General features: G+C 45.9%; 1 protein-coding gene across 1 annotated transcript in view; it reads left to right on the top strand.

Annotated features, from left to right (window-relative positions):
* TTC1 (tetratricopeptide repeat domain 1) overlaps positions 1 to 22,399 on the top strand; it is a 32,906-nt gene that overhangs the window by 3,264 nt on the left and 7,243 nt on the right. Inside the window, exons 3-4 of the mRNA XM_049776086.1 lie at positions 18,006 to 18,066; positions 20,305 to 20,417. Of these exons, the coding sequence (XP_049632043.1) occupies positions 18,006 to 18,066; positions 20,305 to 20,417 (174 nt within the window). The remainder of the gene's footprint in view (positions 1 to 18,005; positions 18,067 to 20,304; positions 20,418 to 22,399) is intronic.

Raw genomic sequence — 22,399 nt, 5'->3', positions numbered from 1 at the left:
CTTCCCCCCCACCCCCCCCGCTTTTTGGAACATACTCGGTGACACTCAGGGGTTTCTCCTGGCTATGCGCTCAAAAATCGCTCTTGGCTTGGGGGACCATATGAAACACTGGGGGATTGAACTGCGGTCTGTCCTAGGCTAGCTTGTGCAAGGCAAATGCCCTACCACTTGTGCCACCTCTCTGGCCCCTGGAAGCAGTGTCTTATCAGATCAATATTGACTTTAACATGCTCAGTGTACCTTTGTGCTAAGGAGGAGTTTGAAGGTAAAAGAAATGAAAATAATGCCTGAATTGCTTCACCAGAAGGAGCTCAGAAAATTAAATCAGAAGTGTTTTGTTTTGTTTTGTGGCCACACTGGGCAGCACTCAGAGGTTATTCCTGGCTCTGCGCTCAGAAATTACTCCTGGCAGGTTCCAGGGATGCCGGGAGTCATTGCATGCAAAGCAAATACCCTGCCACTGTGCTATTTCTCCAGTCCCTAATCAAAGTGTTTAATGACATTAGAGGAATGATTTCCCAGAAATTGAGTTTTGCTTTTTACCGGCGTAGGCTTTTTAGAAACACAAAATAAACATTTATATTGCAGAGTTAGCAGTACTTTTCTGATACCTCAGTCTATTCAGCTCTAACATAGTTCATTTTCTACGCTGCCTTTTGTTTGGCCATTGGGTGTTTCAGTTCAGAGTATTATGTACCTACTCCTGTCTCTCTTGCCTCCCCCTCAATTTTGTGACGCCTTTACTGGTAATCAAGAGTAAGCTAAGTTCTTTAAATATTCCTAATAATATTTTGCAGGTTATAATTTGAATATAACAAATAGTTTTTGTTTTGCTTCGTGGCCACACCTGGTGGTGCTCAGGGCTTGCTCTGAGTCTGTGCTTAGGGATTTCTTCTGGTGGGGCTCAAGGAAGTGGGGTCTGGGGATGACCTGCCCCTATATTATCTCTACCCCTAGAACTTTAAGTTTTTTATAAGTAATTTACATATATTAAAATATTCTAACATGGACACACTGCATACACTGCATAACTCCTAACCCTATAAAGATCCAAACATTTCCTTCATGGCAGAAACCCCTCTAATACACTTACCAGCTTCTCTTTACTCCCTTCAGTGCAGAGAACTGCCCTTACTCTTGCCCCAGAAGCTAATTTTTTAGACTTCGAGGTACATCTGTTCACTTCTGAAGTATAAGCATTTTAGGGGTCACAGACCATACAAAAGTTATGGCATTTGTCTTGCAAGTGACAACTCCAGTTTGAACCCCAACACTACATAAGAGAAGCACCACCAGGAGTGCCTTCTGAGCACACCCAAACACTTTTGATCATGGTTTCAAAATCCAACATAAATAAAACAAGCATTTCTATGATTTCATCTTTGTGTATGTTCATCTTTCAGTATGTTCTGATAGCGTAGTTAGTAAATTTGTGTTTTGTTTTGTTTTGGGGCCATACCCATCGTCACCGTTGCTCAAGCCTTACTCCTGGCTCTGCATTCAGTAATCACTCCTAACAGGCTTGGGGACCACATGAGATGTGGGGGCTCGAACTTGGATCAGCCACGTGCAAGGCAAACACCCTTACCCACTGTGTTATAGCTCTGACCCCAGTCTGTAAATTTATAACAGTAAATGATCGTACCAGTAGCTCATAGAAAGAAGCTGTGAGTTGGAGCCTAAGCCTAAGTACAGCAGGTAGGGCACTTTGCATACAGCCAGCCTCGGTTCGATCCTGTGCATTTCATATGATTCCTCCGAGCCTGCCAGGAGTGATTTTTAAATGCAGAAGCAGGAGTGAGTCCTGAACATTGCTACTGTGTCCCAGGCACACACACACACACCCAAATTGAAAGGAACCTATGATGATAGCCTGGTTGATGGCTCATAAAAGGGAACCATGTTGGGCCCGGAGAGATAGCACAGCAGCGTTTGCCTTGCAAGCAGCCGATCCAGGACCAAAGGTGGTTGGTTCGAATCCCGGTGTCCCATAGGGTCCCCCTTGTTTGCCAGGAGCTATTTCTGAGCAGACAGCCAGGAGAGCCCTGAGCACCGCTGGGTGTGACCCAAAACCCAAAAAAAGGGGGGGGGGAACCATGTTGATTGAGCCAAGTTAACTCATAGAAAGGACCTATTATGATATTGATATTCCAAGAAATACTGTATTGTGGTAAGGAAGTAATGAGCTTCACTGTAGGAAGCTGCCGATTGCTAATTTTGGTACTATTTTTACCTGGCTTGATAAACCTATGGGAAATTAGAAGCAAGCAAAACAGAAACTCTTTACTGCACCTGCTGCTGGTTATGGCCTAAAAGTAGATTTCTGAGTTAAATATTTTTGGGAGGGAAGAAGGAAAGAAATATATTTCCTAGGCTGGAGAGATACTACAGGGGTTAAAGTACTTTGTTCTTTCTCTTCCTACAGGGAACTTTCTTTTTTTCTTTCTTTTCTTGTCTATTTTGTTTTGGGGCCACACATAGCAACACTCAGGGGTTACTCCTGGCTCTGTGCTCAGAAATCACTCCTGGCAGGCTCGGGGAACTATATGGGATGCCAAGAATCGAACCCGGATCTATTGCAGCTCAGCTGCATGCAGGGCAAATGCCTAACCACTGTGCTATATATAGCTCTGGCCCCAGAAATTTCTTTTCCTTAAAATTTTTTTTCCAGGGGCCGGAGAGATAGCATGGAGGTAAGGCGTTTGCCTTTCATGCAGGAGGTCATCAGTTCGAATCCCGGCGCCCCATATGGTCCTCTGTGCCTGCCAGGAGCAATTTCTGAGCGTGTAGCCAGAAATAACCCCTGAGCACTGCCAGGTGTGACCCAAAAACCACAAAAAAAAAAAAAAAAAAAAAAATTTTTTTTCCAGTTTATTTTGGGTAATGCCCAGCTAAACAAGAATCACTCCTGGTGGTGCTGAGGGACCAGACCATATGTAGTGCCAGGGATCAAACTGGACATAATCGCATACAAAACAAAGCATTCAGGAAATGCAAAAAAAATTCAGGAAATTTTTGCATCATATCTTATGCTCTCCTAAAACATTAGGGAGTAATCCCTGAGCACCACTGGTTGCAGCCCAATAAAACAATACTTGTCTTTGTCCAAAATAGTATGACTTCATGAGTCAGGTTCTCTTAAGCGTGCACCAAAGGACCTCCCTCTGAGGGCTTTTGAAAGTGATTTGCAGAAGAACGAATGTCTCTCTCTGTAGAACTAATTGCTTGTCTGCTGTCCCTACCATTTCAGTGTATTTTTTGCTCTTCCCCAGGAAAGGCTGGCACCAAAAGGTCTTGGTGCATGTGCCTCCCTTTCATCCAGACCTTTTTCAAATAGATTTAGGGAGGGGTTTGGTTTTGTTTCAACACTCTTTTTACCCAAATGTGTTTCTTGGTGTGTGCTGCTCTTAGTATAAAAAGTTTCTGCCAATTTCGCTGTTGTAACTAGCACTTTATAAAACTGCAGGGGGAAGCAGAGAGCTGCTGAAAACCTTGTGTGGAAATCAACTTGCTGGTTTTGGTTTTTCCCTCATTGCCTATGATATGTGCAGGATTATTTAAGTGACTTTTATCTAAAAATCTGTTTTGCACAAGTTTTTATTCAGTGATGCGAGGTGATTGTGTACTCTGTTGATCACCTCTCCCATTTTTCATTGGGGTTATTGTTCTATTGTTTATTTTTGTATTTTATATTTCTTGGGTATTAGCCTTTCCTTTGTTTTGTTTTTTGTTTGTTTGTTTGGTTTTGGTTTTTTGGGTCACATCCAGCGGTGCTCAGGGATTACTCCTGGCTCTGCTCAGGGATTACTCCTGGCTCTGGCTTAGAAATTGCTCCTGGCAGTCCCAGAGGACCATATGGGATGCCAGGATTTGAACTACCTGTCCGTCCTGGATTGGCTGCTTGCAAGGCAAACGTCCTACCGCTGTGCTATCTCTCCGCCCTGGATCTATTTGCTTTTGTTGTTGTTGATTTGGGGGGGGGCACACCTGGCAGCGCTCAAGGGTCACTACTGGCTCTTACTCAGAAATCACTCCTGGCAGGTTCAGGGAACCATAATGGATGCCAGGAACCTAACCCGGATTGTCCCAGGCCAGCCACATGCTGATATGCTATTTGCTTCCATTATAAGCATACAATTATTTTAACACAAAAGAATATCCTTTTATTTTTGCCCAAATTTCTTTGTCATCCAAAGACTTTATAGTCTGAAGTAATCTCCTTTGTTTATTTTTTGTTTTGTTTTGGGGCCACACCTGGCAGCACTCGGGGGTTATTCCTGGCTCTGCGCTCAAAAATTGCTCCTGGCTGGCTTGGGGGACCGACCATATGGGATGCTGGGGATCAAGCCCAGGTCCATCTTGGGTTGGCCGTGTGCAAGGCAAACACCCTATTGGTGTGCTGTAGCTCTGGCCCCTGTTTATTTTTATTTTTATAATCTCTCCCAATGGAATCAAATCTCTGAAGATACTTCAGAGGGCTTTGGGGTCCTCATCCTGGAGAGTTTCATCTATAGTTTCCTCAGTGCAATTATTTCTGAGCTGTGCTTTGTTTCTCTACCAAGAGGCACTGAAACTCCCAGATTAAATTTTCATTTTGTTCTTTTCTTGGGTTGGGGCTGGGAACTTTTATTTATTTTATATCTTAGATCAGCATTTCCCAAATAGAGTGTGTTCATTAGGACTTCAGATATATAGGGAAGAAGGGCTGATCTGTCAGAGAGTTATTGCAACTACTGTCTTTCAAAAATGCAGTAAATGTTCAGGGACTAAGGGGTACTGTGATACATCAGTATCCATTGCATTATATCTTGTTTGGGGTCCACACATCCCAGTGCTCAGGGGCTTTTCCTGGTTCTATATGCTCAGGAGTGTCCCCTGATGGTGCTTGGGGGGTCACCATGTACATAAGTAGGGATTTGAGCCAGGGTGTCTAAATGGAAGGAAATACTTTTACCCCTATACTGTCTTTCCTTTCTTTGGTTGAGTTTGGGTTTTTTTTAATTAAGTTGGTTTTCTGGGGCAGGGTTGGGTAATTTTTAGTTTGTTTTGGTTTTGGAGCCACATCTACCTTGCTGAAGCCTTACAACCTGTTCCTGCTTAGGGATCATTCCTACTTAGAAGGACTCGGGATAGTGTCAGGGATCAAGAAAAGTGCTCTACCTTGATATTTCCTTTCTGGCTACGGAAAATTCTTTCTGAAATTACAGTTGCTTATGTCTTGTGGAATTCTTTTACCTTGTGATCCAAGAAAATCATTCCCTGAAAAATAGATTAAACTGCATAAAATGAAAGATCCTGGCATCTCAGAATAAATGTTAATTCTGTTTAACTTGAATTGGACCACCTGCACAATACTGTTTTTGCAAACTCTTTTTGTTTGTTTTTTGTTTGTTTTTGGGTCATACCCGGCTGCACTCAGGGGTTACTCCTGGCTCTGTGCTCCTGGCGGCAGGCACGGGGAACCATATGGGATGCTGGGATTCGAACCACTGTCCATCATAGGTCGGCTGCTTGCAAGACAAACGCCCTACCACTGTGCTATTGCTCTGGCTCCTGCAAATTCATCTTTGTGAAAAAAGCCTTTTCTCTGTAGAACAACTCATGAGCTGGGAGATGATTCCGCGGCTGAAGCACCTGACTTGCCTGAATGAGGTGCCTCCCACTTGTGCTGAACACAACACTGTCAGCTCTGTTGTCTGTAGTGACAATTTGATACCACAACCAGGTGTGGAGAAAGAAAAATAAAATAACATGAAACTCTGGTCAAGCAGCACAATTCCAGAGACAGGAGCCTCCTGTTCAGGAGTACAAACCCTACTCACAGACTCGCAGACACCACAGCTGGATGTGTGGCACCCCTCCTCCCCCACAGGCACTGCAGCTGTGTTTGCCACTTCCATCATCACAACAGTTACAGCAACCAAGGGAAGAGGCAGGGACTGAATGACTAAAATGACTTAATTTAGGAAAAGCATAGCCTACCTACACTGTGTGCATAGCTTTGATTTGGGGGAGTGTGGGGGTTGAGCCACACCCGGTGACACTGAGGAGTTAATCCTAGCTATGCTCTCAGAAATTACCCCTGGCTTGGGGGACCATATGGGACAACGGGGGATCAAACTAAGGTCCTTCCTAGGCTATCAAGGGCAAGCAGATGCCCTACCACTTGAGCCACTGCTCAGGCCCCATAGAGCAAGTCTTTTTTGTGGGGAATGGGTTGGTGCCATATCCAGGAGCAATGTTGGGTTACTCCTTGCTCTGAGTTTAGGAGTCACTCCTGATAGTGCTGGGGTCAGATGCATGTAACATAAGCATCTTAAATTGGTTTGTTATTAATCTGAGGTGGTTGGACATGAAAAAAATTGTCAACAATAAAAAAGGTTTCTGTTTGTATGGCCAGAAATCAAGTTCAGTAGCCAGAGAGAGAGTGCAGTGGTCAGGGCTCTTTCCTTGCACACAGCAACCCAGGTTCAGTCCCTGGTATCCTTTATGCTTCCTTCAGTAGTGCTGGGTGTGGTCCCCAAACAAGCAAACAAATAATAAAAATAAATAAATAAAAATCAAGTTCATGATGGGTCTGAGTTGTTTCTTGCAACTCTTGCCTGTGTTGCATTTTGGGGGTGGTTGGTGAAAAGGTAATAATGAAAAAAAAATTTATATATATATATATATATATATTGGTTTTTGGGTCACAACCGGCAGCGCTCAGGTGTTACTCCTGGCTCTATGCTCAGAAATCGCTCCTGGCAGGCTCGGGGGACGATATGGGATGCCGGGATTCGAGCCACCGTCCTTCTGCATGCGAGACAAATGTCCCACCTCCATGCTATCTCTCCAGCCCCACAGGGGACTGTATGGGATGCCAGCATTTGAACCACAGTCCTTCTGTGTGCAAGGCAAACACCCATTCATATTTTACAGCTGCTATACTCTAGGTTGTTTTGTATGTATTTGTCCATGTTTATTTCTAGTTCTGTCAATTTCTGGGTTTCTTGATTTGTTTTGTTTTGTTTTTTTTTTTGTTGTTGTTGTTCGTTTTGTTTGGGAGCCATACCTGGTGATGCTCAGGGGTTACTCCTAGCTCTACACACAAGAGATCACTCCTAGTCGTGCTCAGGGGAACATATGAGAATCCAGAGATCAACCCAGGTTGACTATTTTCTTTTCTTTTTTTTTTTTTTGGTTTTTGGTTTTTTGGGCCACACCCGGCATTTCTCAGGGGTCACTCCTGGCTGTCTGCTCAGAAATAGCTCCTGGCAGGCACGGGGGACCATATGGGACACCGGGATTCGAACCAACCACCTTTGGTCCTGGAACGGCTGCTTGCAAGGCAAACGCCGCTGTGCTATCTATCTCTCTGGGCCCAGGTTGACTATTTTCAAGGCATGTGCCTTACCATCTGTACTCTGTAATATTGCTATGACCCCAATTCTGTCATTTACAGATAGTAGAATATGGTAATTTAATAGTTGCTTTTCTATTACTTGTTGAATATTGTCAATTCTGAAATTCTGTAGTTAAGTGTGGATACTTACTTTCATAAGGGCTTCCCAGCAGTGCTCTTAAGGCTGGGAAGTGCCATTCCCAGCATTTTTCGGCCCTGCAGTACTGGTTTGATGGTCTAGTGCTCAGGTCTTCAGTGCTGAGTGGGCCACCAGAGCCTCATGTGCCAGTGCTTAGAGTTTATGCAGTACCTCTGCATAAAGGTTAGAAATGAGGACCTTAGAGAGAGATGGAACAGTAGGGAGGACACTTGCCTTGCACCTGCCATCCTGGGTTCCCGACATCTATATGGGCCCCCAAACACCAGAAGTAAGTCCTGAGCACTGCCAGATGTAGCCCCAAAACAAAAAGCCTGGGGCCCTTATAACATGCAAGCCTTCACCCTATGTTCTTATTATTCTGTCTTTAGCCCTCTATCCTTAGTGTTTTAAATAATATCATACTTTTATTATTTTTTTATTTTGGATCATACCTGGCGTTGCTCAGGGGTTACTCCTGGCTCTGCACTTAGGAATCACTTTGTTGAGCCCAGGGGACCATATGGGACGCCGGATATCGAACCTGGGTTGGCCATCTGCTGTGCTATCGCTCTGGCCCCAGAACTCATACTTATTTCTATAGAGGCTGACTCTATTCCTACTTACAGTCTGAGTTTATTTTGTTTGTTTTGGGGGATTGTACTCAGGGGTAACTCCTAGCTCTTTGCTGAGGAATCACTTCTGTCTATGCTCAGGGGACCATGTGGGATACTGGAAATCAAACCCAGGTCAGTGGTGTGTAAGGCAAGTACTTTATCCCCTGTACTATCACTCCAGTCCCCAATGCCCGAGTTTCTTTTCCTTACAGCTCTTTTTTAATATCTGAAATGGGAACGAAGCGGTGGCACAAGCAGTAGGGCTCTTACTTGCATGCGCTAACCTAAGACAGGCCTCGATTCGATCCCCCTGCGTCCCATATGGTCCCCCAAGCCAGAGCGATTTTTGCATAGCTAGGAGTAACCCCTGAGCGTCACCGGGTGTGGCCCCAAAATTTTTTTTTTTTTTTTTGGTTTTTGGGCCACCCCCGGTTGACGCTCAGGGGTTACTCCTGGCTATGTGCTCAGAAATCGCCCCTGGCTTGGGGGGGACCATATGGGACGCCGGGGGATCGAACCACGGTCCTTCCTTGGCTAGCGCTTGCAAGGCAGACACCTTACCTCCAGCGCCACCTACCCGGCCCCGTGGCCCAAAAATTTTAAAAATATATATCTGGGGGCCGGGTGGTGGCGCTAGAGGTAAGGTGCCTGCCTTGCCTGCACTAGCCTTGGACGGACCACGGTTCGATCCCCCGGCGTCCCATATGGTCCCCCAAGCCAGGAGCGACTTCTGAGCACATAGCCAGGAGTAACCCCTGAGCGTTACCGGGTGTGGCCCAAAACCCCCCCCCCCAAAAAAAAATATATATATACATATATCTGAAATGATGGTAGTACATTCTCTTGGGGATATATATATATATATATGTATATGTATATATATATATATGTATATGTATGTATATATATATATATATATACACACATATATCTGAAATGATGGTAGTACATTCTCTTGGGGATGAGGTGTTATCTCTGGCTTGATTTGCAGTTCCCTACTGATACATGATCTGTAGCATTTTTTTCATGTCTTTGAGTTATGTGTATATTTTCTTTAGAGAAGTTGTCTTCTAGGTTCTTCTACCTATTTTTTTTTGTTGTTGTTGTTTGTTTTTTTGGGTCACACCCGGCGGTGTTCAGGGGTTACTCCTAGCTGTCTGCTCAGAAATAGCTCCTGGCAGGCACGGGGGACCATATGGGACACCGGGATTCGAACCAACCACTTTTGGTCCTGGATCGGCTGCTTGCAAGGCAAATGCCGCTGTGCTATCTCTCCGGCCTCTCTTCTACCTATTTTTAAAAATCCCCATTGGGTTGTTGAGGGATTGTGTTTTTTTTTTTTGTTGTTTTTGTTGTTGTGATTATTGTTTTTGGGCACTTAGGGGTTACTCCTGGCTCTGTGCTCAGAAACCACTCCTGGCAGGCTCAGGGGACCGTATGGAATGCCGGGAATCAAACCCAGGTCTGTCCTGGGTCTGCTGCGTGCAAGGCAAACACCCTACCACGGTGCTATCTCTTTGGCCCCTGGGTTGTTGAGCTTTATAAAGTATTTTTTGATACTTGTCAGACGAAGTATCAGACATCTCATCTCCAAACATCTTTCCCTGTTTATAGATTGCCATTTTGGTTCTATAATTCTTTGGGTATATTCAGAGTCATTTGACTTGATAATAGTCTCATCTGTTTATTTTTTGCTTTTATTTGTTTCGTCATTGGAGTTGTTTTCAATACATGTCCAATGTTGGGGTCTAAGATGTTGTCACCCATATTTTCTTACATGTCTCCTATGGTTTCTGGTCTCCCCACACTGCCCTTCTTGTGTTAGGGCTGAGGTGTCACACAGGGTATGGTGCTCCCACAATTTTTGTTTATGCTCACACTTGCTCTCCAGCAGCAATGCAGCCAGTAGTGCTCTGGGCTGCTCCTGATGGCTTGTGATCATGAGCAGAAAGGACAGTGTCCCTTTCCTCTGCGTATCAGTGATGAGTGGAGTACTCTGTTCGGAGCCTCTAAAATGGCTCAGATTCCTGTGCTGTAGCTGCAGAGCCCATGTTCCCCTGCCTGACCTCTCTTGCCATTGTGGAGATACAAGAGGGTCCCTGAGCCCCTTCGAGCAAACCTAGGAGGGTTGGCACCTGCACACACTGCAGCGAGTGTCAGGAGATCACAGGATATGGGCACCATCTTGGAGCAAGGATGGAGCTGCCGAGTTTGTGCTGGGATCAAGTTGCTCTCTTGGCACAGCTGGGAAATGGCGCTGTTTTCTCCTCAGAATACTATTTATAGCTGTTTCCAAGGAGATGTTCAGCATGATATTGATAATTGCATTAATCCTCATTTCCACAACCTGTGGAAGCAGCCACTCTGCCATTGTTTACTGCAAATAGGCCACTGAGCTGATTTTACCAGATGTGAAACAAATAGGCCTCAGAAGTATGTTTTGGAACCCTTTATCTTTTCAAACTTTTTAGCTATAAACAAAAACTGAACTTTGCTGGCTGCTCAGTCTGGCCCTTAGCAATTATTTCTTCTGGATATATCTTGATTTAGGTTTTGCTATTGATATCTTAACTTTGGAAGTTTTCCAAAGACTTGTTTTTCTTCTCTTAGGCCATAACAGGGACCAAGCTCGGGTCCTTATACATGCCAAACATTAGCTCAAACTCTGAGCTACATCCCAGCTAAAGAACAATTGAAATTTTTATTGTTTTTGAACCTCCTGGCTATGCGCTCAGAAATTGTTCCTGGCTTGGAGGTACTATATGGGATGCCAGGGGATATCAGTCCTAGGCAGACAGACTCCTTACCGGTCACCACCACCACTGTGGCCCCAGGGATCACTTTCTGATAGAGGTTGAGATCAAACTGAGATTGGTCTTTGGTCTTGTGCTATACAACTGCCTTAAGACCTGTCCTGCACTCTCTCTCTCCAGCACCCAAGAACAGCTAATGCTCCTCTGCATCCCCCACCAAAAAATGACTAATTGCCTAAATTTTCAAGTTTCATTCTTGAAGCTTCTAACTAAATAAAAACTTCAATGAGAGGAAACAGTTAGCAGAGTGCTTCACACAGAAGAGAAGTAGTCAAGAGTAGAAACCAAAGTAATAACATCTCTGGAGAAAGCTTGGAAATATGCTATGAGACTAAGAAGTTCTCAATTGAGAAACTCTAATTAGACTTCAGAGCAGAGTTGCACATACGTGATCTGCTATCTTTTCAGGGGGAAAAAAAGGCACGTTTGGTGCTCACCGGCAATCTTTTTTTTGGTTTTTGGGCCACACCCGGCAGTGCTCAGGGGTTCCTCCTGGCTGTCTGCTCAGAAAGAGCTCCTGGCAGGCACGGGGGACCCTATGGGACACCGGGATTCGAACCAACCACCTTTGGTCCTGGATCGGCTGCTTGCAAGGCAAACGCCGCTGTGCTATCTCTCCGGGCCCTATTTTTTTTTTTAATTTTTAATTTTTGGCAATCTACTTATATTTTTGGAAGTGACTTCTTTTATTATTATTTTATATATATATCTTTATTTAAACATCGTGATTACAAATATGATTGTAGTTGTATGATTTCAGTCATGTAAAGAACACCCCCCATCACCAGTGTCCCAAATCTCCCTGCTCCCCACCCCACCCCCGCCTGTACTCGAGACAGGCTTTCTACTTCCCTCATTCATTCACATTGTTAGGATAGTTCGCAATGTAGTTATTTCTCTGACAGCACTCATCACTCTTTGTGGTGAGCTTTATGTTGTGAGCTGGACCTTCCAGCTCTCCTCTGTTTTGTCTCTGAGAATTAGGCAATCTACTTCTTAACACTAACAAAGTTGGGGCTGGAGCGATAGCCCAGCGGTAAGGCATTTGCCTTGCATGCGGACCCAGGTTCTCCCCTGAGCCTGCCAGGAGCGACTTCTGAGCACAGAGCCAGAAGTAACTCCTGAGCGCCACCGGGTGTGACCCAAAAAACAAAAACAAAACAAACAAACAAAGCCAAAAAGTTTCTAACTGCATCAAGGTTCTACCAGGCTCTGATTTTCCTGCAGGGGAGATGATATCTCTTCTCTGGGAAATGCTGTTTTTGTTTTGTTTTGGTTTGGTTTTTTTTTGTTTTGGTTTTTGGGCCACACCCGGCGGTGTGCTCAGGGGTTATTCCTGGCTGTCTGCTCAGAAATAGCTCCTGGCAGGCACAGGGGACCATATGGGACACCGGGATTTGAACCAGCCACCTTTGGTCCTGGATTGGCTGCTTGCGAGGCAAACGCAGCTGTGCTATCTCTCCGGGCCCAGAAGTGCTGTTTTAAGGTATTGCTCAGATTTTGTTTTTTTGTTTTGTTTTGTTTTGTTTGGGGTCACTCCTAGCTCTATGTTCAGAAATCACTCCTGGCTGGCTCAGAGGACCATGTGGGGTGCCAAGATTCAAACTACCGTCTGTCCTGGGTTGGCTGCATGCAAGGCAAACCCCCTACCACTGTGCTATATCTCTCCAGCCCCGGTACTGCTCAGATTTTGGATACAAGCTAAAAGATTATTTTATTAGGCAAACTCTTTGTTTTGGAGCCATATCCACTGTGCTTGAGGGTGAACTCTAGGTTCTTTGCTCTGGGGTCCATATGTGGTGCCAGGGATCAAATCCAGGTGAGCCAAACAAATGCAAGGCAAGTATGTTACCAAATGTTCTCTCTCTCTCTCTCTCTCTCTCTCTCTCTCTCTCTCTCTCTCTCTCTCTCTCTCTCTCTCTCTCTCTCTCTCTCTCTCTCTCTCTCTCTCTCTCTCTCTCTCTTTCTCTCTCTCTCTCTCTCTCTCTCCTCTCCTCTCTCTCTCCCCCTCCCTCTCTCTCTCTCTTTCTCTCTTCCCCTCTCTCCCCTCTCTCTCTCTTTTCTCTCCCCCCCCCCCCTCTCTCTCCCTCTCCCCCCTCACCCCCCACAAAGTAAACTATTTTAAAAGAGCAAATTTGGGCCCAGAGAGATAGCACAGCGGCGTTTGCCTTGCAAGCAACCGATCCAGGACCAAAGGTGGTTGGTTGGTTCGAATCCTGGTGTCCCATATGGTTCCCCCGTGCCTGCCAGGAGCTATTTCTGAGCAGCCAGCCAGGAGTAACCCCTGAGCAATGCCAGGTGTGGCACAAAAACCAAAAAAAAAAAAAAAAAAAAAAAAAAAAAAAGCAGATTTACTGGGGGAGATACTGGGAGGCTTATAGAGTCAACAAGAGTTTTAAACGCAGAAAGGAATCAGAGTACTCCTAAGAAGAAAGCAAATGTCAGAAGTGGGAAAGTTCGGCCAGGACTGGACTCCAAGAGTCAAATAACTAACACTCCTTGCCAGAGCCAGACAGACTGAGGTGGGGGCCATGGTTACTGCCACTCAGTGAGATTCCAGCACAGAAGCCAAGATTTTAAAACACAAAAGAGATCACAGGGCTTCGGCCCCTGGTTCATATCCTCTAGTCCTCTGAGCCGTCGGCCCATGAAAGATTCTTTAGACATGAGCAACTCATCAAAGCTAACATCATCTTTTAGGAACTGTCATTCTTCATCACTTAAGTTGGCCCAAGCCACATTCTCTTCTCTGAACTATTCTCTACTGTTAGGTTACCAGCAATATTTGATGAACACAGATGAATTCCAGACTAGATCAAGTTCTTGTGAAGTGCGCACATGCAGTGCAGCGCTGCATGAACCCTGTGGTCCTGGTATTAAATATGGGACCTCCTTGTGGAAGAAGACTTCTGACATGTTGAGTTCTCTCCCTGACCATCTTCTGCAGAATACCACAGTTTTCTGCAGGTCACTGCAGTTATCTGCAAGGCTGCCAGGCTGCAAGGACTGGTTGCTGCAAGGCTTGCAGACCCCAGCTCATGGGGGGTTTGGGGGGTGGAAGGAGCCCACTAGGGACACCAATTAGTAGGCTCTGGGAGGGAGAGAGAAGAGAGAAAGGTAGAAAAAAAGTGGTGTGTATGTGTGTGTGTGTGTGTGTGTGAGAGAGAGAGAGAGAGAGAGAGAGAGAGAGAGAGAGAGAGAGAGAGAGAGAGAGAGGTAGAAAACAAGTGGTGTGTGTGTGTGTGTGTGTGTGTGTGTGTGTGTGTGTGTGTTGGTTTTTGAGTCACAGCCAGCAGCGCTGAGGCTCTTTGCTCAGAAATCACTCCTGGCAGGCTCAGGGGACCATATGGGATGCCAGGATTCGAACCAAACGCCCTACCTCCATACTATCTCTGGCCCCAAAATGATAATGAACATTATTTTGTTTATTTGTTTGTTTGTTTTGGGTCACACCCAGTGGTGCTCAGGTGTTACTCCTGGCTCTGTGCTCAGAAATCGTTCCTGGCAGGCACGGGGAACCATATGGGATCCCGGAATTCGAACCACCACCCGTCCTGAATCAGCTACTTGCAAGGCTAACACCTTACCGCTGTGCTATCTCTCTGACCCATTTTTTGTTAAAACAAGTGTCCTTTTATTCCTGTCTGGAGTCTGAGCTTGGGGGAGGGCACTTTCTGATAGAGATCGATAGAAATTCACCAGCCAGAGGGGGCCAGGAGAGGTCTGTAGACCCAGTTTGAGAGAAAATAGAATATGAAGGGTAGGTACAGAGCAGGCAGCATCTCACTGATGCTTTTTTTTTTTTGGTTTTTGGTTTTTGGGCCACACCCGGCATTGCTCAGGGGTTACTCCTGGCTGTCTGCTCTGAAATAGCTCCTGGCAGGCACGGGGGACCATATGGAACACCGGGATTCGAACCAACCACCTTTGGTCCTGGATCGGCTGCTTGCAAGGCAAACACCGCTGTGCTATCTCTCCGGGCCCCTCACTGATGCTTTATCTCTGGCCCTCCATGGACTGACTGGTGCTGCTATGATCACTACCCTGGGACTCCCTCCAACTGTCTAGGTTTTTCTTTTTATACCCAGTGTGACAAGGGGTGTGTCCAGATCCAGCTGTTATTACAGGGTGGTATCCAAGAGTCATGTCCAAGTCCAACTGCTATTACATCAACATTCCCCCTATTATATATTCAAAATTAGCAGTACTAGGTATCTGATAGCTCAGTGGCTTTATGTATGCTGAGCATGCAGGTGCCCTGGTACCAGCACCACTTGGTCCATTTATTGAGCAACACTGGAAGGGACCCCAAACAGAGCTAAGAGAATCCCCTCTTTAAAAGGGGGGGGGGGAATAGAGAAGTAGTACAGTGGGTAAGGTGCTTGCTTTGCACACTGTCAACCCAGGTTTGCTCCCTGTCATCCCATATAGTCTCCCCAAGTACTAATAAGAGTGATTTCTAAGGGCACGGCCAGAAGTAATCCCTGAGCATCACCAAAACCAAAAGACAAATAAAGGGACAGGAATATGGGGCTGGAGAGATAGCACAGTGGTAAGGCAGAAGCAGTAGATGCAGAAGGACGGTGGTTCGAATCCCGGTATCCGTATGGTCCCCCGAGCTGCCAGGACCGATTTCTGAGTGTAGAGCCAGGAGAGGGAGGAAGGAAGGGAGAGTGGGAGGGAGGGGGAGGAAGAGGGAGGGGGAAAGAGAGAGAGGGGGGGGAGAAGAGAGGGGAGAAGAGAGGAGGGAGAGAGAGAAAGGAGAGCGGGGGTGGGGGGAGAGAGGGGAGAGAGAGAGAGAGCAGAAGACCTTTGCATGTATGAAGCCATAGGTTAGGTGAGAGAGAGAGAGAGAGAGAGAGAGAGAGAGAGAGAGAGAGAGAGAGAGAGAGAGAGAGAGCTGAAGACCTTTGCATGTATGAAGCCGTAGGTTAGGTCTGACACAACAGAAGTGATGGGAGAAGGCTTCCACTGTTTCTCCAGTTGTATGGCTGAGATGTTCTGGGTCAAAGCCTGTGCTGTCTTTGATGTGCAAGATAATGTTCATTCTGCCTTTGACCTAAGTGGTGAGAGGCCACCTGAGCATTTCAGTGTCAGAGGCCAGTAAACAGCTTTATGGATTGGGGTTCTCAGGTCTTCCAGTGTTGCGAACATTTAGTGCAGAGAGGCTCGTCCCCTAGGCCACACTCCCAGTATTGTGTGTGTCTCCATGACATAGCCACATATGTAGCTAAGTAGATGTCACATTAGATGTGTTCCAGAACAGTAGCATACTGTTCTGAGCCCTCATTTGCCAGCTGTCATAGTGGGAGTTTTGTACCCATTGTCACAGGGGTCCCATAGAACTTTTAAAACCTTGATCTTTAGTTGGAGAAATGAGGCTGAGAACAATGTATGACTTCTCCAAAGCAGTAACAAGGAGCCAATTTCAAGCTTTTAATTCATTTGTGTCCATTTGAATTAATTTGTGTCAAGTAAAAGAAATTAAATGACATGCAAAAGATAGATATCCTAAGCTTTGTTTTATATCACTCCTTTTTATTTTGGTTTTGGAGCCACACTTGATGGATCTAAGGGTTCATTCTGAGTGGTGCTTCAGGGACTGTTCTGAGGATCAAACTTAGGCCTCCATGTGCAAAGTGTCCAACCCTTTGAATTAATTACATTAATGCTTAATGCTGTTAAATTAATACCATAAACTTTAAACCTATTTTGACCATATTGCCTATCTAATAATTTAAGCAAAAGAACTTTATGTAGATTGGTTTGTGGTTTTTTTTTTTGTTTTTTTGGGCCACACCCATTTGATGCTCAAGGGTTACTCCTGGCTAGGCACTCAGAAATCACTCCTGGCTTGGGAGGACCATATGGGACGCCAGGGGATCGAACTGCGGTTCGTCCTATGCTAGCGCTTGCAAGGCAGACACCTTACCTCTAGTGCCACCTTCCCGGCCCCTGATTGGTTTGTGTTTTAAATACCAAGAATGCAGTTGAGGGGCTGGAGTGATAATACAGTGGGTAAGTGGGTAAGGAGCTTGCCTTGCACGCAGCCAAGCCTAGTTCAACCACTGACACTGTTTTATGTTCCCCCAAGAGCCTCCAGGAATAAACTCTCAGCACCACTGGATGTGCCCCTCATCACCTGAACACATCAAAAAGAGTGCAGTTGATTAACTAGAAAATCAAGAGACTTAATTCCTTAGTAATCTCTCTGTTTGGGGATTCAATTAAACTGACCCTGTTCTCAAAAGTTACGTTGGCTGGGGCCAGAGCCATGGCGCAAGTGGAAAGGCATCTGCCTTGCATGTGCCAGCCTAGGATAGGAGCCAGGAGCGATTTCTGAACGTATAGCCAGGAGTAACCCCTGAGCGTCACTGGGTGTGGCCCAAAAACAAACAAACAAACAAAAATTATGTTGGCAACCTGGAATTTCTCAGTGGCTAAGAACTACTGCCTTGCAAGCATATGGTTACAAATTCAAATGGTGTTGCCATATGCATTGAGTGCAGTTCAGGGGCCCCAATATGATCTTCAGCCACACTGCAGCCAGTTGTATGTGAGCATCTGAGAGGGATTCGACCCTTGATGAGCACTTGCATAAGTACCACAGATAAAGGTGCTGAGCTCAGGGGCTGGAACACTGGCCCCGGTGGTCAGGCATTTGCCTTGCCTACGCTAACCTAGGACAGACCGGTTTGATCCCCCAGCGTCCCATATGGTCCCCCAAGCCAGGGCCTATTTCTGGACGCATAGCCAGGAGTAACTCCTGAGCGCCAATGGGTGTGGACCGAAAACAAAAGCAAAAAACAAAAGTGCTAAGTTCAGTACTGAGCATGCTTGAAGCTCATTGCCATCACATATCAATAACTAACATTTTGGAGGTTTTGTTTTGGGGCCATACTCAGCAGTGCATAGGGCTTACTCCTAGTTCTGTGCTCAGGGGTCACTCCTGGTCAGCTGGGGAAAACCATCTCGAGTGTTTGGGTGTTAGGTGGATCTTTTTGCTCCCTTGTTATAATGGTTGAATAATTGATAAGATTCTCTGATCTGTTCAGAAAAGAAGAGAAGAGAGCACTCGTCTAAAGGAGGAAGGAAACGAGCAGTTCAGGAAAGCAGGTAAGGACATTCCCCCCCCCCCCCCCCTTTAGCAGTGCTGCCTGGTCATCTTCACTGTCTGTTTTGTTTGTATGTTTTGGAGCCAAACCCAGTGCACTCGGGTTACTCCTAGGTCTGCACTCCGAAATTGCTCCTGGCAGGCTTGGTGGACCATATGTGATTGCCAGGAGTCAAACCTGGGCCCATCCCTGGTCAGCAGTGTGCAAGGCAAACGCCCTACCACTGTGTTATCACTCCAGGCCCTTGACTGTTTTTAAGTCTGTGAAGGAACAAATAGAATGTTTGGGAACAAATGCAGTGGAACTAAGCATCATAAACAGGGCATGCTTTTTCTGTTCTGTTACTCACAATCTCTAAATGCAGGTAGTGGGAGAAAAAACTCCAGCTACCACGTCAGGTGGCTGCTGGCGCTGCTGCACGTACAAGTCCCATTCCTCACTTGCTCTGATAAAAGCCTTGTCCTGGGCATTGCCCCTCAGTATACTGGTTTCTCTGGCTGCAGGAAGTACAGGTGATCTCCATCTTTGCTTAGGAGAAAGTTAGGTCTTGCTGATAGGTGGAACAGCTGTTTGATCGACGTGGCTTTCTCTGTGTGTATATACTTTAGAAATCAAGAGTTCTAACAATGTCAGGTTAGGTCTGAGGAGTCCACCATGGTCTCCGAATAAAAAGCAAGTGTCCAGTCCTGTGAGTTTGCTCCTTGACCCACTATTTTCATTTAAGATTCTTAGGCAACTTTTGATTTTGACATTATTGCTTTAAGTAGCGTTTTTGTTTTTTGTTTTGGGGTTTATTTGGTTGATTTTGTGTGTGGGGGGGGGACTTTTTTTGTTAGCTGGTTTTGGTTTTTGGGCCATACCTGCTGTGCTCAGGACTTAATCCTATTCTAGGCCCAAGGATCACTGGCAGACTAGGGCCATTGTCTGGGGGTACTGAGGATTGCATCCAGGTTGACGGCAAGTCATGTGCAAGGCATGAATCCTGCCTGCTATACTATTACTCTGGCCTCTAGGTAGGATTTGTTTGTTTTTGGGGGGTGACGAGAGGTGATGACACCTGTCAGTCTTCAATTTGGGTCTGTGCTTACTGATCACTCCTTGCAGTATTCTAGGGGACCACATGCTGTGCCAAAGATTGAGCCCTGGTCAACTATGTATAAGGCCAGTACCCTACCCACTGTACTTTTTTTGTGACCCAGATACATAGATATAGATATAGATCGATAGATTCCTTATTTCAGGATTTGAGTTACAAACTTGAATATCAGGGGCCAGCACAATAGCACAGTGGTAGAGCGTTTGCCTTGCACGTTGCCGAACCAGACGGACCCAGGTTCTATTCCCAGCATCCCATATGGTCCCCCGAACCAGCCAGGAGCAATTTCTGAGCATAGAGCCAGGAATAACCCCTGAGCACTGCCAGGTATAGCCCCCAAAAATACCAAAGACCAAAAAACAAAAAAAACCCAAACTTGAATATCTTATCTATGCAGTTCTTTTTTTGGGGGGTAGAGGTGGGAATATCAGTTAAGTCACACCCAGTGATGTCCAGGGGTTACTCCTGACTCTGCACTCAGGAATACTGGTCATGCTCTGGGGTCCATATGGGGTGCCTGGGTTGGCTGCATGTAAAGCAAGCCCTCACCTGCCCCACTGTACTATATCTGGCCCCCATCTTTCAGTTCGAAACTCTACAAAATTGATAGTTCATATGAATTGGCCAACTAGTAGGGTTTACTTGAAATCTTCATCCTGACCACCACTCCCCCCCCCAAAAAAAAGAAAGAAAACCTTAAAGGGGGCCGGGGAGATAGCCTGGAGGTAGGACGTTTGCCTTACATCCGGAAGGATGGTGGTTCGAATCCCGGAATCCCATATGGTCCCCCGTGCCTGCCGGGGTGATTTCTGAGCACAGAGCCAGAAGTAATCCCTGAGCACTGCCGGGTGTGACCCCCCCCCAAAAAAAAAGAAAGAAATCTTCGTCCTGTGAATGGAATATGCATATACACTGAGGTTCTGTGGAGTGCATGCATTATTTGGAATAAAAACATGAGGCCTTTTGGATGGAGAGAGCTCAACAGACTGGACACACATTCTACATGTGGGGGAGGTTAAAAGCAGACCCTGTCACCACATGATCCCCTGAGAACTAAGTGAGGAGTAGCCCCTGGCACTTCTGGGTGTGGCCCCCCAAAAGCAAACAAGTACAGGATCTCTCATCTTTTACCTTCTTCCTCAGATTATATAGAAGCTGAGAATTCTTACTCTCAGGCTCTTCAGACCTGCCCATCCTGCTTCCAGAAGGAGAGGTCCGTGTTGTTCTCTAACAGGGCTGCTGCCAGGATGAAACAGGTACCATCCTAAACCTCTTGACGGAGCATATTGGTTCTGAAAGTAGCATCTCCGAGAGAGCCCCAGCAGCTTAAAAGTACCACCTCCCTTTCTTGACTTGCATGGACAGAAAAGACACAGAAAGGCTCAAGAAGTACTTTAAGTCCATTTTCTGTGGCTGAGTAGACTCAGAGAAAAGATTGGCAGCGTTTCCTCCAAACTAGGGCACGTTAATGAAGCCAAGAGCCAAGTAGTGCATGTCCGAGAATAGCTGCAGCAGCTATTTTAGGACTCTGGAATGTGAGATGCAGGCACAGAGGGACTGAGACACTGATGGCGACTCTAGGCTGGAGGATGCTTGTTCCTAGCATTCCGTTCTTTCTGTCAATATTTAAGTGGACTCGAGGAGACATGAGGTGAGCAGGGGTCCTTCCCAATGATGTGGGTGTCAGGAAAGTCAGGAGGTATTTGTTTTCTGAAGCAGAACTTGGTATAGCATTGACTATGTAGCATGTTTAAGAGGACAGTTACATTTGTGTGCTCTCTGTCCCTTTGTCTCTCTCTCTCTTTCTCTCTGTCTCTGTCTCTCTGTCTCTCTCTCTCTCTCTCTCTCTCTCTCTCTCTCTCTCTCTCTCTCTCCCTCCCTCCCTCCCTCCCTCCCTCCCTCCCTCCCTCCCTCTCGGGATGCTGGGGATAGAACCTGGACCAGCCTTTTGCATGACAAGTGCCCTACCTGCTGTATTGTTACTCAGGTCCCACATTTTATTTTTTCCATGTGGGTATTAAAAGTCAGATTTGTTGGAACCATAGCGATAGCTCAGAGGGATAAAGCACAACTCTGTATCAGGCAGTTTTGATCCCCAAAATCTCCAGGAGTGGAACAAGCCAGGAGTATTACCAGTGTGGCCCCCCAAAAACCAAATGAAAAATAAAAGCTATTTATCTTCATATTTGTTTGATATTCTTTTTTCTTTTCTTTCTTTTTTGGGGGGGTGATATTTTGCTTGTTTTGGGGTCCAGACCTGAAGGTGCTCAGGATTTACTGTATCTCTGCACTTGGGAATCACTTCTTTTTTTTTGGAGGGGGGGCCACACCTGTTTGATGCTCAGGGGTTACTCCTGGCTAAACGCTCAGAAATCGCTTGGGGGAACCATATGGGACGCCAGGGGATTAAACCGGGGTCCTTCCTTGGCTAGCGCTTGCAAGGTAGACACCTTATCTCTAGCGCCACCTCGCCAGCCCCTTCTTTTTTTTTTTTTTTTTTTTTTTTTTTTTTTTAAGTGACAGAGGCGTCCCAGCACTGGGAGTCTATCCCAAATGTCTTGGCCCAATTTTTGCAGCCTAGATGATTCTGTATTTGAGCCTGGCACATGATGCCAGATTCAGTGGTGCTGGGGGCCACCAGGGAACTTGAGGGCTGTATCTGGTGATGCTTGGAGGCCTTGTGTTGCCAGGAATTGAACTTGGCACCATGCATGTGCAGGGCATGTGCTTCAGTCCTTTGAGCTGTCTCCTTGTCCTCTCCATTATTCCTGTATGTAGCATATCTTGCTGGCTGGTCTTGGCTGGGAAAGACCATTTGTGATGACTTTTAAGAGAAGGCACACATTCCACCTACCCCAGTTCTCAGCATCAATATATGAACGCCTAAACACAGAGCCAGGGATAGTACCTGAGCACCACCAGTTGTGGCTCCCTCCCACCTTAATGTTTAAACTACTTATTTAAATTATCTATGACAAATCTTTCCGAAGCGTACAGGCAAGTGATTAAAGTACCTATCACCATCCACAAAACAGGGCCACAATTGGGTGAGGGGTATCTTGTTCCTGCCAGATCTCTAATTCAGCTCTGTTCTGCCTGAAATTCTCCAGAGCCTCCTACCAAGCTCACTTTGAATTGGAGATGTGTATTTGAATACTTTTACGTGCAAAAACTTTTTTCTCCAAACCCGAACTGTGATATTTTATTACTGAAATCAACTCCAGGATAGTGTTTCTTT

The sequence above is a fragment of the Suncus etruscus genome, chromosome 6 (assembly GCF_024139225.1).
Source record: "Suncus etruscus isolate mSunEtr1 chromosome 6, mSunEtr1.pri.cur, whole genome shotgun sequence".
NCBI lineage: Eukaryota > Metazoa > Chordata > Mammalia > Eulipotyphla > Soricidae > Suncus > Suncus etruscus.
This window is presented reverse-complemented; position numbering and strand designations above follow the sequence as displayed.